This window comes from Sycon ciliatum, chromosome 1, assembly GCF_964019385.1.
Source record: "Sycon ciliatum chromosome 1, ocSycCili1.1, whole genome shotgun sequence".
Lineage (NCBI taxonomy): Eukaryota > Metazoa > Porifera > Calcarea > Leucosolenida > Sycettidae > Sycon > Sycon ciliatum.
The window spans coordinates 76,482,323-76,501,729 of NC_088643.1; the positions used below are offsets into that span (position 1 = coordinate 76,482,323).

The window sequence follows — 19,407 nt, forward strand, 5'->3', positions numbered from 1 at the left end:
TTATTTCGTGTTGCTCCCCGTCACAGTGCGGAAAATGCTATGTGCCTATGCAAAGTTGTAGTGTTTTTCTCTCTCTATATATTTTTTCATGCGCAATGTTGCTCTTTGATTTCCAAACGTGTCCAAATTGCGACCGTGTAAAAGCGTCGGTTTGTCTGCTAAATTCCACCTCTCTTTTTTATCGTCCTTCGAAAATCTTTACCTCTTATGCAGGGAAAGTGTGGTGTTTGATTTTTTGCAGTGTGCGGATATAGCTGCATGATGTAGTGAAGGCAATGCATCGCTCATCTGGCCCATAGAAAGGATAGCATAGTTGCATACTCTTGTTTATGGACTCTTGGCCAAAGAGATCATCTCCATGCACACACGGCTCCAACCTCACCTGCCGTAGCTAGGCTGTCGACAAAGTATTCTTTCTGGTTGGACGCCATCAGAGGAACGCGAGTCTTGTTACCGGCCAGCGGGCGTGCCAGAATCGATTTCGCTGTCACCTCAGAAGCAGCGGCAGACTGCCGCTGGTGCTTGCCGGGACCGGAGGGTAGTGGAGGTGCACCAACCTACATATACAGGGGAAAAATGGCAAGGAAGGGTCATGATCAAAACACAAAAAGAAGCAACAAGGAAGAAAAAAAATGCTAGTAAGCACTCAGCAGCTTGACGGAGTGCCTCGTGTGATCACTGACTGCATTATATTGTATTGAAAAAGAACAAAAAATTGGAGGATGTGGGGTTCGAACCCACGGCCTCTCGCATGCAAAGCGAGCGCTCTACCACTGAGCTAAACCCCCACAGACACAAAATTCAGTGTGGAAATACATCAAGATCATAAAATTGAAAATGTTAGAAATTACTGTGCTGCGTCCCCCACAGTAGCAAAAGCAGGGAGTCGTAAAATACTATTTTACGACTCCCTGAGCAAAAGTACATGCCGACTCCAAGAGTGTTTCTACTTCACTCCTCTCCACATTCATGATCACTGTGCATGCACATAACATGCTCAGTGACAATCGTTCTAATAGAAGATATTCTGTACGTAGTAGTCTCAGATCCGCGCTTCAAAACTTGTACCCAAAATAATTACCGAACAGGCGTACTCAGTAGTACCCTGTACGCTACCTACGGTGCAATACCTGCCGGCACAACCCGCCGACCAGGCAACACTTCTTTCTTTGCGTTGGTAGTGTCAGGTCCGTGTTTTTTGTAGTTTCTGTGAACAAAGATTGAGATGTCATCAGGGGCTCCTCCCGGCCCTGTGGGATCGGGGCGGCCTGTAATTGTGACCGAAGGTTTGCTAGACAGTAGAGAAGAGGTGACTCGTGCTGTGTCGGGCGTGGAGTCCAGGCCTAGCGAAGTCCAATCAGATGTGGCAACTTCAGGTAGTGTGCTTAGGGGTAAGAAATCAGTAGCGGTTGTCAGCAAATCAGTCAGTAGACCAAGGTCGGTATCGATGGAACGTTTCGAGAAGCTGGAAACCTCAGTGGACAAAATGTTTGCCTCGATGGAGAGTTTCATGTCCAGGTTTGAACAGGCTTCGACTCAGTCCAACAGTTCTGCTCCACAAACATCGTGGTTGGAGGCAAGACCGTACCTCGGTAGTACGACTCTGTGTGGTGCCAGTTACGGCAGTTCTAACAGCGTTCCCTATACGTTGCGTAGTGGTGATGCCACGTGCAGTGTAACGTATGGTTCGGCAGCAACACCGCTTATGGCAGTCGAGTCAAATATGGCCTCTAGTCGGCCTCAACAGTCTGATCTGGTCTCTAGTCTACCAGCACAAAATCATGTATCCTCGAATCTGGCCTCTAGTCTGCCAGTTGCTGCAGGTGGTCAAGTTACCACTAATACTGCAAGGGCCTCACGTTTGCCTGATACATTCATGGCCTCTGCTGCGGCATTGCCTGTCATGGAGCCCAGCGGACTCAGTGATGATGCTTCATTGCATACAGAATCTCAGACGGTTGCCAGTATCTTGGCAGAGGCAAAGGTTTTGCCTGAGGGTGAATCCTCTCCGTTTCGAGAATTCGAAGAGCCAGATGACCCTTTGGACTTGGACGGCGACAAGGACTGGGATGTGCTCTTCGAGGGCGAGGATGAGGCAGGTCCTACTGTAATACCGTCTTTGGCAGAGTATGTGACAAGGTGCACCACGAAGAAGATTCAACGAGAAAAGTTCGTAGAGTTAAGGAGGTCGCTTAAACAACCCTCCAACTGTGAGTCCCTGACGGTACCTCAGGTCAATCCATGCATATGGCGAGAACTGTCGAAATGGCAACGGTTGTCAGATTCCCGAATGCAGTATTTGCAGGGCCTAATGTCTCGCAGTTTGTCGGCCATAGTGGTTGCCCGCGAGGCATTGCTGTCTAAGAATACGGAGGTGGCAGGCAAACAGCTGACCACGGCCATAGCAGTCCTCGGCAATGGCTTCTTGGGCATGTCCCATAGAAGGAGAGACTTGCTCAAGTCTGGTATCAAACGGCGGTATCAATCCCTATGTGGGCCAACAGTGCCAGTTACAAAATTCCTGTTTGGGGACCACATCCAAGAGGCGGTGAAGGAGATCGATGATGCGTCGAAGTTATCGAGATCCATGGCCCCACAGCAGCGGTATCACCCGTACCACCGACCTCGACCTCCGGGTCAAGAGCAACACCACGTACCAAACCCGAAACCTGGGTTAAACTGGAAGGGGTCTCCCGCCCCATGGAAGGGACAGTCGGCTCGATTTCAATCGAAGAAGCCATACATGGCGAAGCCGTACCAGGCTGCAGACAGGCGCAGCTCTTACCATGCCCCGGAGAGACGCAATTCATGAGCAAACAGGTATGTTCTGTAGGCCGTACGGCCCTGTGCTATGATCAGTGGACTGATACCACAAATGATCCCTTTGTTCTTCAATCGGTACGGGGGATACAGTTGAAGTTTATTTCTACTCCCAGCTTAGAAGGGTACCCACGGGATATTCCGATGTCGGGTGCAGACCATGCTCTGGTGGATGCGGAGATAGAGAAACTTCTGTTGAAAGGTACTATCTTGCCGGTAGATCCGGTTCCTGGGCAGTTTGTCTCAAGTATATTTGTCATCCCTAAAAAATCAGGGGGTATGCGTCCCATTATTAATCTGAAGAAGCTTAATCAATTTCTTCTCGCCCCACACTTCAAGATGGAGCACCTGCTTTCATTTCTTCCCTCAGTTCAGCCGGGTATGTTCTTAACATCCTTGGATTTGTCGGATGCATATTTCTCTCTACCTATTGCGAGTAGTTTTCGGAAATTTCTTCGCTTTAGTTGGGGTGGTGAGCTGTATGAGTTTCAATGTCTCTGCTTTGGTTTAAGTCCGGCACCGTATATTTTCACAAAGGTGATGAAGCCAATCTTTCCCTCATTGCGTAAAGACGGTATTAACTCTTCGTATTACATAGATGATTCTTTGTTTGGTATTATAGAATGCACTGGTTCTTCACCAACAGACAGCCTATGCACAGTCACTGTTAGAAAGCTTGGGCTTTACAGTGAACTTGGAGAACTCATCTATGATGCCCTCTACTACAATTCAACACCTTGACTTTGTGATTGATAGCATCAATATGACAGTATCGCTTCCAAGTGACAAGCTCACTCGATTAGTAAGGTCGTGTCAGGACCTGCTAGTGACAGACCGAGTGTCCATTCGAAAGCTAGCTCAAGTCATTGGTACTATTGTGTCTAGTTTTATGGCTGTTGTTCATGGACAGTTGCATTACCGTGGCCTTGAAATGTTTAAAACTCAGTGTTTGGATCAAACCCACAGTTATGACCGTTTGGTTACTCTGTCTAATCCCTGTAGAGCTGATTTGTTATGGTGGTGTGACAATGCTGTGTCCGCCAATGGTAGGTCTATCAGTGACATACTGGGCTTTAGCAACTGCTCGGATGATTTGTTTACTGATGCAAGTAAATCCGGGTGGGGCACTGTGCTTATTCGTTCGGGGAAAGTCCTAGATCAGTGTGTTCAGGCCATTGGTCGAAAGAAGAGGCTGAATAGCACATCAATATTCTTGAGCTTACAGCTATTAGGTTTGCCCTGATTTGTCTGGAGAGGGTATTGTCATCAGAGGTGCGTACCAACTGCGATAATACCTCGGCTATCTCGTATGTCAACAGATATGGGGGTTGCCACTGCTCTGTGATGAACGACATCAGCAAGACTATTTGGGAGTGGTGCATCCAACAGCACATTGACATCAAAGCAGTTCATATTGCGGGTGTTGACAATACCATGGCAGATACTCTATCTAGGGATTATAATCGCAATGTGGAATGGAGCCTCGACCCAGATGTGTTTGTGTCACTTTGTTATGTCTTTGGTCACCCTGATATTGACTTGTTTGCTTCCAGGCTTAACAATAAACTTCCTCTCTATTATTCCTGGAAGCCTGACCCTGGGGCATCTGGGTCAATGCTCTGTCCATCTCATGGGAAAATGTCTTTGGCTATGCCTTCCCACCCTTAAATTTGTTTAACCGTGTTCTCTCGAAGCTGGAATATGAGAGTGGGTCGGTTACCCTAATATGTCCATATTGGCCCAGCCAACCTTGGTTTGTCCATTTGTGTGAGCTATTGGTGGATGTGCCCGTTCTGCTCCCACCTCTCCGCTCCCTGCTCAGGTGTCCCGTGCAGCCGTCTCAGACTCATCCTCTTCTTCCACAGATGCGCCTAATCGCTTGCAAGTTGTCCAGGATGCCCTCCTTGCAAGAGGAATTTCACCAGAAGCCATCCACATCATTGCGGCCAGCTGGAAGTCATCAACGGCGGGCTCGTACGCATCGCTCTTCCGCCGCTGGATGCAGTTTTGCGACAAGCAGAGGCTTGATTACAGCAGTCCCTCTGTAAGCTCATTGATTAGCTTCTTGTGCGCAATGTACAATGACGACTATTCGTATTCTTACATAAATGTGGCTCGCAGTGCAATTGCTTCCACTTTTGCGTTCGAGGGAAATAGCTTAGAGGAGCATCCCATTGTTCGCCGTTTTATGTTGGGTGTAAGAAATTTACGTAAAGCCTGTACCAAAGTATCCAGTTTTTTGGGATGCGAAGAGTTTGCTGTTGCATCTGCAGGGCTGGAAGGTCGATAGTCAGGATTTGAAGTCCATGTCCCTTAAACACATCAATGTCAATGTTCAGTTTCTAGATTCAGCCACATACTTGTTTGTGTTTCATAACCTAAAGGTTGCTCGGCAATGTCCGTATTTTGTCATCTCTCTGCCTGCATTGTCTGATTCTGATCCTTTGGGTGCTGCGCCTTTGTTGCGAGATTACATTATGGCTACAAATGCTATCCGTTCTAGCAATCAGCTGCTTGTTAGTTATGTTGCACCTCATCAGCCGGTTTCTGTGGACACAGTGGCAAGATGGGTGCGTTCCGTAATGAAGGACGCTGGTATCGATACCAGCAAGTTTGGCTCCCATAGTATCCGTGGGGCGTCAGCTTCAGCTGCCAAGGACATGTTGGCTCCATTGGAGGCAGTGTTGCGGGCTGGTGATTGGTCAACACTGTCTTCCTTTAATAAACATTATCATAGACGGTCCTCGCAGCTGCCGTCATCTGCTGTTGCTTCAGCGCTTTTGAGTAGTTTACCTTCTGTGTCAAGCATAGATTGACTATGTGGTTTTCTCTTTTGATTACCGTATTTTTCGGAGTATAGTGCGCACCTTTGTATCATTGAAGTACATGCATTTCATATTCGGAGCATAGTGCGCACCTGCGATTTAGGGCCTAAAATAGCACATCTAAAGTGCGCACTATACTCCGAAAAATACGGTATTATGATCAAGTTCATATTTCCCTAGTGTCATAACGATCTTGTGCTGGGTGGGTGTACACGATTTGTCCTGCCCTGGGTGCTTTGAAGTCTCCTATTAGAACGATTATCACTGTGCATGTTATGTGCATGCACAGTGATCATGAATGTGGAGAGGAGCGAAGTAGAAATATAAATTGGAGGAGCCTCAGTGAACTCCAATTGGAGTTCTACGAGTCTCCTCGTAACATTCATGATCACTGTGCAACCTCCACGCCCTCCCAGGCGGGCAGGCAAATTTGGGTGTATCTTTTACCTTTGAAAGACTGAGGAAGTGTTGCCTGGTCGGCGGGTTGTGCCGGCAGGTATTGCACCATAGCTAACGTACAGGGTACTACTGGGTACGCCGGTTTGGTAATTATTTTGGGTACAAGTTTTGAAACGCGGATCTGAGACTACTACGTACAGAATATCTCCTATTAGAATGATTACCACTGTGCATGCACAGTGATCAAGAATGTTACGAGGAGACTCGTAGAACTCCAATCGGAGTTCGCTGAGGCTCCTCCAATTTATATGCAACGGCAACCTATGGGGTCGGGTGAATAGAACCTCTGCACTGACTTGGAATCTTCCGCAGTGGGCCAGAAAGTCCAAGAGAACCAATTCTTTTCTGTCAGCCATGCAACATCAATCCTCATGATCGGTTGTGCAGGCGGAAGAGCATGGAGAAAGTAGACACATGCGCACTAAATTTCCAAGAAAACCTCCGATATCCTATGCAGACCTGGTGCACACATACAATCATAATCATTAGCAACTTACAAGTCGCTCTGCTCCTGAAAAGAACTTGGGAAGTTCTCGGGCAAGATGGCTGAAGACATTGAACATGCGAGTGTGTGGTCGAACCCATCTGGGAAGCTGGCCCTGTACATCAGCTTTGGCAAACCTACAGAACAACATGAACACCAAAGGGAACAGAAGATACAGACATGAAGATACAGTAGGTATCGGTTATAGCGTGGGTGTTTGAAAAACGACATTTGATTCGTATTGCCGATATTTCTTACACACGATAAATCACGTGTGACATATCATAATGCACGTGTGACATATCATATGCACGTGTGACATAATCATATGCGCATGCGCGCATTGCGCGCACGTTTGGCATGTGGACACGTACACATGATACACACGGATCAGACTCGCGGTCGACCGGTCGTGCTAGGCGACTAGACTGCGGAGCAGCAGATACGAGAGAAGTCGGAAGAAAGAGTCCGACTGGACAGAAAAAGTGATTCTCCAATGCTCCCTTGGATATAACTCTCTTTTTGTGTTGAATATTATTGTATTGAGTATGCACAGAGCACAGATGTTATTACTACAGGCGATACACTTTGCACTAATCTGGCATATTTTGCTGCATAAAATCCATTCTTAGGGCCGATATATTCTACTATGCGATAATACTGCTTGTAAGAATAAATATACACATAAAATATGTGTTATGATTATGAAAAATGAGTGTTCATTCTTGTAGGCAGTATATTCTTGTATACAACCACACTATAACCGATACGCACTGTACAGACATGAAGAGAGATAAATGACCAGAGCCAGTCCCATAACCTCACAAGTGCATTCTTTTAGCCGTCATAATTACTCATAAACTTCTGTGTCAAGAATCAAGTCCGGGCAGATAATCCCAACCTAGATAGATATTCTTACATGGCCAATAATGCCATCAGATTATTCTTTATGCCCGTGCCTTGCCAAAGCCAAAGGCGGATGACATCGCACAATGCCACAGTACGTCTGGTGGAGCCATGGTCCAGCAGACTGTATTACTGCTTACACGTACATGCACTTGGTTGCTTGTGTGTTCAGTGAGATTAGGTCCTTTTGCTCACTGCTCTTTAGCTGAGCCCTGAGGTTGAAACGGCTGAACTGGAAATAGCCGAAGCCGCCATGGGTCCAGCAAATGTTGTTTTGGGAAAAGAATGTCCCGCGAGACCGAGAATAGATTGCTTCGGCAGGTATGTCGCCTGCAACTACCGTGTGCCAGTACCCCAGCTGTCATAAGGCGGCTATACACAAATGTTAGGAATCGTGTGGTCACGGGTGAGGGTTAGAGCAAACTCACATGGTCACGGTGGGTGCTGCAATGCAAGGTACATGGCAGATCCCGACGTTGCCGAGAGGCCCAGATTACGGGTGAGCACTGCAACCCACCATACGGTGTTCATGGTGATCAGAAAAGTGAGAGCCTTTGCGCAAATGCTCTCACCTTTCTCCTCGTAGTAGGCAGATTATACGTGGAACTCGAGCCCACATGCATCCGTAATCTCAGGTAGGCATGCAAACAGCTAGTGGGCGGGAAAAACCCCGTGAATTCGCGGGTTTGCACTCCACTTACGGAAAGCAGGGCTCTGATAACGTAGGTGCTCCGTAAGTGGATTAGGGTACAAATTTATGACTCTCTCCCCAGGTCGACCCGGTCGTACACTGCCGCGTTTCGAGTTGGCATGGGCAGCTACGTGATTTGAAAACTCCATATGGCGGAACACAGATCAGCATGCAGTGTGATATGTACATGTACGTAAAAAATGAGCAAACACAATTACCCTGCTCAGGTGTGCTTCGGCAAAGACTGCAAAGTATATGATATTCATAACGGAGAGGAACACAAAATCGTCCAGCGATTCAGCATACAGGGTCAAACTACATGGATGATAATTATGTGATGGATACAGCGTGAGAGAATAAAACTATGTCAGCATCTTGCTATGCGTCTCATATTCTTGGTGAAGTCCCGGACTAGATCAACATGCAGCTACAATCAATTGAACATTTTTGTAATTTCCGAGTTCAAACGAGACTATGAGAAGGGCTATCAAGTACACAGATATCAAGATATGGGCCAGCTTTGATGCGGGTGGAGCAATGTATGCATTGGGGTTGGGTTGTAAGGTCAACCCAGCACTGTTAAACATGTAAAATCTGTACAGTTTCCCTTGATGACATCAGGATGAAACTATTCACTGATGGAGGACCACCTTGAACTGTACCCTACGAGAATTGGAAAGTAGAAGTATATGCAACGGTAAAGCACCATTAAATCTGCTCGTCAGTAATGAAAGCGCCGGCGTGAAGAAACACAGCGTCAGACTATTGCTGAGCACACACTACCGTCACCACATTTGCAGGTCAGAAGGAGAAGAGCAGCTTCACCTCGTCAGCGTCGCTAACACCCATCGGCGTTTCCAGTATTAGCGGAATGTCGTTGAGACGTGGGTCGTTCATGATGAACTGAAAAGCACCGATACCAATCTTGCCTTTACCAATGTTTTCGTGTCTGTCCAGGTGACAGCCAAGCTCACCCTTGGAGTCGTTCAAATGCATGCCTTTCAAATACTTTAGACCAACGATCTGGTCAAAATCATTCAGCACCTTATCAAATCCTTCCTTCTTGCGAATATCAAATCCAGCAGCAAATGCATGGCATGTATCAATGCAGACACCGACACGACTCTTGTCCTCGACCCCTGCGATGATGTCACGGATCTCCTCAAAGCGTCCACCGACAGTATTCCCCTGGCCAGCCATGTTCTCTATCACTGCTGTTACGCCGCTCGTCTGGCTCAACACACCGTTGATGCTTTCCGCCACTGTTTGGCAACACTCCTCAGCAGTCGTCTTGCCGCATGACGAGCCGGGGTGAAAGTTATACAGGCATAGGCCAAGCTTCTCACAGCGTTGCATTTCGTCCAGGAAACCTTCTCTGCTTTTGCGGAGCGTCTCAGCGTCCGGGGAGCCTAGATTGAGCAGGTACGAGCCGTGCGGTAAGATGTGCTTCGGGGAAAACCCGTGCTCCGCGCAGGCCTCTTTGAACAGATCAGCCGAGGTTTCTTCTAGAGGTTTACATTTCCACGTCCTCTGCGATCTTAGGAATAGAGCGAACGCAGTAGCACCCATCTCCACTGCTTGAGTCACGGCATTCTGGATTCCTCCAGCTATTGACGTTTGTGCACCAACAAACTTTAGCATCGACTTGCCTTCTTTATTTTCCTCGACATTCTTTGGAGAAGCAATTTCGTCGGACTTTGGAATCACCTCACTTTTAGCCGCTGCTGTTGAGGTCTTTGCGCGTTTCGCTGGTTTTTCATCATCACTGTCATTTTCCTGACGAGCAGAGCGCCTCGTCTTCCTTGGCATCTTCGTGTTCCAAGAAATCAATCATGAAAGCTATAAAAATAACTTGAAAACTCTTCGTTCACGACGATGACGACGATCAATGACAATGAACAAACACGTGCGAATTTTCCCGCCATAGATCTACGAAAGAAAAGACGAACGCAACATGTTCGAACATGTTCGGATGCAGACAATCATAGAGTTCTGGCAGGACTTTATGGCTGAATCAAGGCCGAGTGCATACATAATAGGGAGGTTTCGCTCTACGGAATTACGTATGAAAATAACGTATGAACTGCACGGAATTTTCATACGTAAAAATCAGAGCTGTTGGGTTTCGCTCTACGTGATTTCTCCACGACTGCTCAACGTGCGTTGTTGCTTTGGAGATGCGTTGGCTGCATGCGCCCACCGTATGCACCATGAACCGAGACCGCGTTTTCCATTATATTTTGCACGTGGTGTACGGTGTGTGTACCTTGTGTTTCGCGCGGCTTGAATGTTGCCATGGACAAATGCGGAAAATGCGAAAAATATTTCAAAAAGTCCTACGGAGGACCCAACGTAGGAAAGAGCTTTCCTACGGAAATCCGTAGACAGATTTACGTATGAAAGTTGCCCTCGCTCCCCGGCGCGTACGACATACGGATTTTCATACGTAATTACGTAGAGCGAAACCTCCCTAATGATACGGCCAAGGGCGCAGGCCAAGGCGCGTAGCGCCGAGGCCTGCGCCCGCGGCCGTGCGCACGAGGCCTTGATGAAGGCGGAAAGTCCTGCCAGAACTCTATGATCGTGTTTCAGGTTTTCACTTACATCCTTTGAGCCGCGTAGACCATGGTAGACGTATATTATAGTATAACTTAAGCTCGATATCACATACTGACATAGGGTGGATGTTGGGTACGTGGTGGCTAGACCTGTTGCCTTTTTTCTTTGCTCAATGCTCAAGAACAAGTAGGTTGGTCGGGGACGTGGTGGCTACACTATCACTCCTTTGCTGACACGCGATGATCTTATCAGTTTTCGCTTACATCAGTACATGAAGGCCTCGTGCGTAGATCTACTGTGCTACGCGCCTTGGCCAGCGCCCGGGCCTTGGCTTGGGCCTAGCGCCTGCCTGGCCGTACGCTCATCGGAGTCATGGTCATGTTTTCACTGGCATTCTTTGAAACTGTATATAAGCGCGACACCACCTAGGGGTGGAGGTCGGGGACGTGGTGGACGGATCTCTTGCCATTTTTTTCAGAAGAAGTAGTTGCAGAATTGCCAAAGCCCATGCGTACGGCCGCGGGCGCAGGCCTCGGCGCTACGCGCCTTGGCCTGCGCCCTTGGCCTTGATTCATGGTCAGGTTTCACTTGCGAACTGTATATAAGCGCGATACCACCTAGGGGTGGAGGTCGGGGACGTGGTGGACGGATCTCTTGCCATTTTTTTCAACAATTTTCTTGGCCTTGATGAAGGCTCAGGTGAACGAAGTCTCTTGCTTTCCTTTTCTTTCCCAAGAAGAAGTAGTTGCAGAATTGCCAAAGCTCATGCGTACGGCCAAGGGCGCAGGCCAAGGCGCGTAGCGCCGAGGCCTGCGCCCGCGCGCGCTTGATTCATGGTCAGGTTTACACTTGCGTAAACTGTAAGCGCGATACCACCTAGGGCTGCTTTTTTTAATTTGGTGAAGAAGAAGAGTGTTTTGAATTGTTCTCAGGTTGTAGCTGTTTACTTTCGACACTCCTTCACTGACACACGTACAAACCTGTTGTCAACATTTACCGCCATTACCTGGCGAAGAACTTGTTACCATGCTAGATCATAGAATACTGGATTGCTTACTACATGTAGCCACATTTGCTACCTTACATCACAGTACTTGTATGTATATTCCATCAATGAACAGAATTGAGCATGACATCATGTCTACAGGCATGCCCAATCTACATGTAGACCCGGTTTTAACCATGACTATTGCACTTTACTCCCCATCAAAGGTCCCTCTTGACCCACGTTCTTCTTCACCTTGTCGCAGGACGGACACAACAGACACCAGCAACTTAGTTCAGTCAATGCGTTCTCTTCCAGTGTGCTTGGTGGTTTATTAATTTGTTTGACATTCCCGTGCGAATCCGGTACACTGTTGATTATGGAGCCTGCTGCAAAGAAGAGATTTTTGTCCGCCTCTGACGCTGATGTTGCGGAAATTTTGACCTCCAGGGTTCCCAAGTCCACGAAGGACACGACATCCACGTGGCTGTCTATGTTCGAAAAATGTCTCAAGGACAACAATCTGAAATGCGACCTGCGGGACTGCAGCCGGAAGGAGCTGAACAATGTGCTCTGCCGTTGTTACATTTCAATGAGACGGAAAGACGGCGGCTATTACCAAGAGCCAGGGTACCATGGTTTCCGGGCTGCCATCCAGCGGCAATTGACATGCCACGACCGACAATTCAACGTACACACTGACGTTGAGTTTCAGAAATCGAACGATGTTCTAGATGGCGTGCTGAAAAGGAACAAACGTGAGGGCCACAGCAATCCTGTCCAGCACAAAGATCCCATCACAGACATTGATATGGACAAGATATCTTACTTCTTCGACAGAAGCAAAACTGCAGAGAATCTGACCAGACATGTTTGGTTTTTCACAACACTCCATCTGGGCCTCCGTGGTCGCGAGGTGCAGCGCAAGATAACTAAGGCCGATGTTGAATTTGGCACCGATGCCCATGGCGATTTCGCTCGCCTCTCCGCGGACTTCGCTACAAAAATTACCAAGGCGGGCGCGGATCTGCTCGTCGCGACGCCGGTGCTGGAAAGATAACGGACCAAGCCCAACTGCTGTCATTGCGGATGATGATGGAACACCTACACCCGGACTGTCCTGCTCTTTTCCAAAGAGCGAAGCAGAATTATGCCACCAAAGAAAAAGTATGGTTTTGCAACTCGCCTCTCGGCAAGACTACTCTCGGTAACATGATGCCCGACATTTCCAAGGCCGCCCAATTGACACAGATATACACTAACCACTGTCTACGCGCTACCGTTGTGTCGATGTTGTCTGGTGAGGGTATTGAGCAGCGTCAAATAATGGCATTGACTGGCCACCGCAACTCCAACAGCCTGGCATCTTACACGCGGCCGACAACAGCACAAGAGAGAACCATGTCTCACATACTAGATGGGAAGAAGAGAAGCGAAGGAGCGCACAGCAGCACCGGAAAGGCCAACACCGCACAGCCTGATTCGGTGCCCTTAACTGAGGTGTTCCCTGAATTCACAGATATGGAGATCGAACTGCTGTTTAGGGACTGGGGCAACACCTCGACACCCAGTGTCACACCAGGTCACAAGGCAGCCAGCAGCAGCGGTGCAGGTCCTCTTCCTGCAACCACCAGCATTAGTGCTCCACTGCCAGCAGCCAGCAGCGTCAGTGCTCCACTGCCAGCAGCCAGCAGCGTCAGTGCTCCACTGCCAGCAGCCAGCAGCGTCAGTGCTCCACTGCGAGCAGCCAGCAGCGTCAGTGCTCCACTGCCAGCAGCCAGCAGCGTCAGTGCTCCACTGCGAGCAGCCAGCAGCGTCAGTGCTCCACTGCGAGCAGCCAGCAGCGTCAGTGCTCCACTGCCAGCAGCCAGCAGCGTCAGTGCTCCACTGCCAACAGCCAGCAGCATCAGTGCTCCTCTGGCAGTAGCCAGTAGCATCGATGCTCCTCAACGAGTCTCGTTGCAGCCACAAGAGCCAGATAGGCAGACATGCGATGTCATCGACAATTGGATCCAGAAAGCAACTGCAACGGAGTTGAGACAGATAGAAACTCCTCGTCCGCAACAGTTCTTCCAGGGAGCAAACTTCCAGGGAGCTAATATCACATTCAATTTTAATGTCAAATAGTTCTCCAGGGTTGAGAATCGCTGCCAAAGGTGGCACTTCCCGTAAATTGTAACAGACTTCAAGTGTGATCAGAACAATAATCGTGCAGTCGTTGCACAGTCAAAGATCGCATGTCCACAGTGGAATGTGACATGCGAACTGAGATGGCAACGGAAAACTGACGCAGACTCCTGCACTGTAGAGCTAGGCTGACAGCGTGCGGGCCTTTATCGGCTCATCAAGGCCGCCGCGGGAACGTCGCTCATTGGCTACAACCATGGAAACGGCACTGTAAAAACCTGAATGTTGCGTCTTTTCGAGCGGCTAGCCTGCATGCAAGTGACGTAGCCGGCTGTTATGTACACGAATTCTGGAATGACCAGAATGAGCGGATTCCGGCCTTGTAAACGAACGACTGGAATTCACAACGCATTTTATCCATGTCATGTCACAAACAAAATTGATGAATCGTAAGAGATCACGTACACCCTCGCGCGCACGTGGACCCAGCATCGCGCACACGCCGGCCAGGGAGGCTCTTCGCGCGCACTTGAGTCATGACCAGACCGGTAACACACCGACTGTGCAATTCTGGCGCCAGAATTAGAGAAATTTCGCCCTCTCTTCAGAGTTGACGGAATTGGATAAAATCAATTCTAACGACGGAATTTGTCACTTTTTGTGTAATCGAACTGTGCATCAACAATAACTAATTCTAGAATTGACCGAAATGCGTGTAATCGAAAGCGCCCAATGCATACTATCAAGAGTACATAGTTACTCTTGATACTATTGCCATGAGCTATTCACATCATGGTGGACCTCAGCTCAGTCCATCCTCAAGCGAGCAAAAAAAGTTACAAAACCCCCCAAGATCTCTCCCTTTATAATATAATCGAGACCAACCTGTCGTCCTGACGATTCCAAGCAAGAGCAGGGACGTTAGAAGTTACTTTAGAACCGGTTAATATTTGGGCCCAATTTTCCAAAAAAAATTCCCGGGGAGGCCCTAGGCCCTGGGTGACACCCACCTTTCAATGGCCGCACCAATGAGTACAAGACAAGTATACAGACATGTCAACAGTTTACGTGCTCTTGCCACAGAGCAGTGACGATAAATATACCATGAATCCAGAAGACGATGACCGGCAGTATCGCATCTCAGTGAGTACAAGAAGGAGTCGTCACGGTAGATGTAGGAAGTCCATGGTTGGCTATCACCCTTCATTTCACATTCATTTTGTCATTGGCAGTCGTTGCACGAGCCAGAAAATGTTGAATAAATATAAAGTGGACAAATAATGGGACCAGTGAGCCGGGAGAAAATCATGATCATCATGATGATACTGAAACGGGCAAACAGAACAGAAGAGTTGTCATGCGCTGACCAGAGATACAAACAACTGTTATGTCATAACAGTTGTCCTGGAGGACGAGATGAAAGTTATTCTGGATGAAGAGCACAAGCTGTACATGTCCATGTGGCCATGCTGACGAAAGACTGGCCGGGGCGTATTCAGCCCAGTACGAGAAGGTAATGAACAAGTAGCAGCTCACATCAACTCAACCCGGGCAAGACCCTCAAATGAAAGCCATGATCAAAGCCTGGAAAGTTGTGGAAATCCTTTTCGTGTATGCCAGAGTACGAGTAAGTTAGTGTGCCTATTATTTTTTTGTTGGGTACCAGAATCATCCTGACATCTGCTGGACATCTACTTACTCGGAAGAAAAATGAGAGAGAGAGAGAGAGAGAGAGAGAGAGAGAGAGAGAGAGAGAGAGAGAGAGAGAGAGAGAGAGAGAGAGAGGCTGACTCACCGTTCATCACAGAGAAGAATGGCCCCAAAGTCCTTGCGGTGTCGAATGACTCGACCAATGGCCTGGTTTACTGCTCGCGATGCCTGTTGCCGATACCATTTTTCACCACTGATCGGCTGGAGTGGGCAAACGTGGGAGAAGGGGGCAAAAGTAGTGGCGATATGCTAGACTGTATTCAAATGTGGAGCTTTTTGAGCCTGGTAGCAAACAAAAACATGGAAACTGAAAACTAGTGCCACACTTAGTACACAGAGTAAAGAACACAAGTACTTCAAAGTACTAAAAAAATTAGTACTTCAAAGTACTAAAAAATCAGGTAAGCTGCATGCCGTCTTATTATAATCACAAAGGAGGAAATCTTGAAGAAGGCTCTTTCTCGAACTCAAACCTCCCAAGGTTGTGACAGCAAACCGTGCAGCCTTATGATTTTACTCTGCTGGCATTGCTTCAGTATTCACATTGTCTAGTTCAAACGTGACCAAACGCAAAAGAGAAAGTGCTGCGACTCACATCTGGTTCTCCTCGCTTGTGCTTTCGACAGCACTCCTCCATGTACTCCATCTTCAACTTGACCTGTCGAAAAGGAAAGGAAGGGAGAAGAGAACATGTCCCTACTGTACACTGCGAGGCTGATGTGATTGCAAGAGAAGCGGCAATGAGACAGGGCGAGGGTAACATTTCCAATGCATGCACAGTACACGTACTAGTGCGGCCATAAAGTAGCATACGGTACTCTTCGCAGTGAACACCCCACGGTAGCAGGAGTTGAATCTCCTTATCCATGCAAAACATCACCCAAAGTGGGTACTCGCTACACTAAACTTCCATCCAGGTTACATGTACCGTAAAGTACCGTTGATCCGCCCCCTCTCTAATTCCCGCCCCCTGTCGATTTTCTCCTTGTGAAGCGACTTCGGCGTATACAACGAAATACGATGTTGAACCGACGCATGCACTGCTGCACACAATACTTACCAATCCAGGATCAAAATGTGCACAATCCAGCACATTGAGTCTGATCCTCTACGTTGTTGTACATCGTACTGCACTTGTCAGCCTTGATCTAATTCCCGCCCCCTGCCGAAAACCCAGCTGGGAAGCGACATGGCGTGGGGGCGGATCAACGGTACTTTACGGTACACGCTATAGTATATAGCAGATTTGGGAAATAGAAATTTCGCAGCTTACATCCCAGGTAACAGAGCGGTGCTGTAAGATAGTGGTGATTAGTCGTGTGTGAAGAAAATAGCTATGGTATCGTACACTGTACTCCTCTTGACAAACTTGCATCCGGACCAGTGAAGGACCGTTGTACTCTTTTAGTCGACCACGGACCGGGTGTGTTGCGCGCACGTGTGTGAGCGTGTGTGTAAAAGCGCAGGCGTGCACAGATGCTGTTAGAAAGAGAGTAGCCAGAATGGCCAACCCCATGTGAGTCCAGCTCCTCACCCCTTTAGATTCAGGCTGGCTATAACTCGGGGGCTCTGCATGTGAATGCAAACAAAAAGTCTCTTGACCACCACCAACAAGCAGTTCTCCTAGGCACTCACTCATACATGTAGTTTAGCAGTATTAATCAGTGACTTACTCTAGGATCAAAACGAGGTGGAAACGGAAGCCCTGTTATAACAACAGCACGGCCATTGTAGTCAGCAAAGTCCAGACCTTCGCTGACCTAAAAGAAGGAAAGATATAAAATGCATAACCATTCTGTAATAAGCGCACATGGAAAGTAGCTCGATGAAATGTTGAGCAAGAACTCCAAAAAACTGGGAGATCACATGCTACAGATTTTTGGGATCTCGTTATTATACTGCACCGGTTTTCCTTAGCATTCTGTAGCTGCATCACAGCAGAAGGGGCGTAACGTACTGTTGATCCTCTCACCATACGGAATTAACGACAGATACTTCCAAACAAAAGTTTGTACATGTACATTACTCAATCTGCGGACAGAACTGTTTCGTCCTTTGTGTACATTATAATTATACATACTTGGACAGCAGAACTGAACTGGAATACCAGGTGTAGTCAATATGGAGTTGAAGTTTTGAAAATTAGCAAGACGTAGGCAAGGGAAAAAGCCCATGTGACGTTATTTTGGACATTTTCACGTCATAAAGAAACCATACATATACAGTCATCCCTCTCTAATCCGGCACCTCTTGCAATGGCATTTTCTGCTGGATAAACAAGGGTGCTGGATTATCAAATCCTGCCCTCCAACCCGGCCCACCTGTTAACATACATGTTTGTGTCGTACGTCAAAACGTAGGGATTTTCTGTGTCAATCCAAGTACTTTGTGGAATGCATGTCTTCTCTTTAACATACACTTGGGAATATCCTATGCACTGGCATAGGATATTCCCAAGTGTATGTTACATGTGCTGTGTATGTTACAATGCTCCCTGACAGTATGCGATGTACAACTGCTGGATTAGAATATCGAATTATGTACAGTTTAAAGCGTAGGAAATGAACTGAAAAAATGCGTTTTGCCAGAAAGTGTGCTGGATAAACAAGTGCCGGATTAGAGGGGGACGACTGCACAATGCAAAAATCAGTGTCAGTTTTCAGGGGTCTGAGATGAGCACGACGTGTTGGCAAAAAAAAAGAATGTCCTCCCCGGCCGGGAATCGAACCCGGGTCTTCCGCGTGACAGGCGGAGATACTTACCACTATACTACCGAGGATTGACTGGAAAGATATCACCACAACACCGCTTTGCACAGACCGGACTCAAAATGCCAAGAGGCACCGGCACGTGGTCTCGCATCTCCAACCAGGCAGTGTCTCCAACAAAAGAAAGTCAACACCCATGTTCCTACCTTTCCACGGCAGACAGCAAAGAAGGCAGCTGCATGATATTCCACATCATGAATCTTGGAATAAAAGCCATCCATAGTCTAATCCGGAAAGCAGGACACAAATCAAATCAACACAAGAATAAAACACACACCGACATTGATCACCATAAACGTGTGCAAAATGTTAGAAAACTACCCCGCGAAAAGGCAAACAAGTCAAAAACAGGTTCAGTTGAGCGAAAAGCAGACTGATTGGCGCAATATCACGGCCCCTTCAGAACTGTATGATCCTCTTAGTGGAGAGGCTGTAGGCATGGTGGAGATATCCTTATAGTGACAAGCCGGAGTATTGTCGTTGTTGCCACAGATACCGTAAAGTCTTGTATAAAAGCCGCGGCTTCTATGACTTTCTTGGTGAAATTTTGCAGGCTTCTATTCGACAGGCTTCTATACAAGACAGGTATTTCTATGTACCGGTATGTCAACACTAAAACCAGGCTTATGTGTGATTTGATGGGCCCAAAATTGCGGCTTCTATTCGAGGGCGGCTTCTATTCAAGTGCGGCTTTTATACAAGACTTTACGGTACATGTAGTGGTGTCTGTTCGTGGCTCAACAACTTACTCCTGATTTGGGACAGTCCAAAACAAGAGGAACTTGAAGGATGCAATGTGCTTGAGATATGGTTCGGCCCTGATATCTCCCGACACAGTCAATAGGGATGATCAACCACCATGCTATGGCATCTTTGTATGGAGTCTACCCTCGCTATACGCCACAGCAAACTGTTGAGGAGACTGTCACCAACTCGAACAACACGAGCGAGTGCTAGGAAGCATTGGCATATCCTTAGTTTTCAAACCTATTAAAATACTTGTATGTGTCACCAATGTGAAAAGGGGTCTGTATGTGCTCTTTGCGTTTCGTTACATTTTATCATTTCGCTGG

At 47.6% G+C, this 19,407-nt stretch overlaps 2 protein-coding genes and 2 non-coding genes across 4 annotated transcripts in view; all 4 read right to left on the minus strand.

The window, feature by feature from the left end:
- Positions 1-19,407, minus strand: part of LOC135805535 (regulator of telomere elongation helicase 1-like) — a 56,165-nt gene that overhangs the window by 16,055 nt on the left and 20,703 nt on the right. Inside the window, exons 21-26 of the mRNA XM_065319584.1 lie at positions 18,481-18,558; positions 17,240-17,326; positions 16,162-16,224; positions 15,652-15,767; positions 6,602-6,725; positions 383-557 (exon numbers count right to left, since the gene is read on the minus strand). Of these exons, the coding sequence (XP_065175656.1) occupies positions 383-557; positions 6,602-6,725; positions 15,652-15,767; positions 16,162-16,224; positions 17,240-17,326; positions 18,481-18,558 (643 nt within the window). The remainder of the gene's footprint in view (positions 1-382; positions 558-6,601; positions 6,726-15,651; positions 15,768-16,161; positions 16,225-17,239; positions 17,327-18,480; positions 18,559-19,407) is intronic.
- On the minus strand, positions 717-788 carry Trnaa-ugc (transfer RNA alanine (anticodon UGC)). Its single transcript has one exon. It is a non-coding gene; the product is annotated as a tRNA-Ala (tRNA).
- LOC135805538 (probable endonuclease 4) lies at positions 8,321-10,065 on the minus strand. Its single transcript, XM_065319588.1, has one exon. It carries the CDS (start codon positions 9,992-9,994, stop codon positions 8,987-8,989), a length of 1,008 nt encoding a protein of 335 aa, XP_065175660.1. The 5' UTR covers positions 9,995-10,065; the 3' UTR covers positions 8,321-8,986.
- Positions 18,274-18,345, minus strand: Trnad-guc (transfer RNA aspartic acid (anticodon GUC)). Its single transcript has one exon. It is a non-coding gene; the product is annotated as a tRNA-Asp (tRNA).

Bases quoted from the DNA above. Each gene is read 5' to 3' on its own strand.
- LOC135805538 (XM_065319588.1), bottom strand. From the start codon at position 9,994: ATGCCAAGGAAGACGAGGCGCTCTGCTCGTCAGGAAAATGACAGTGAT.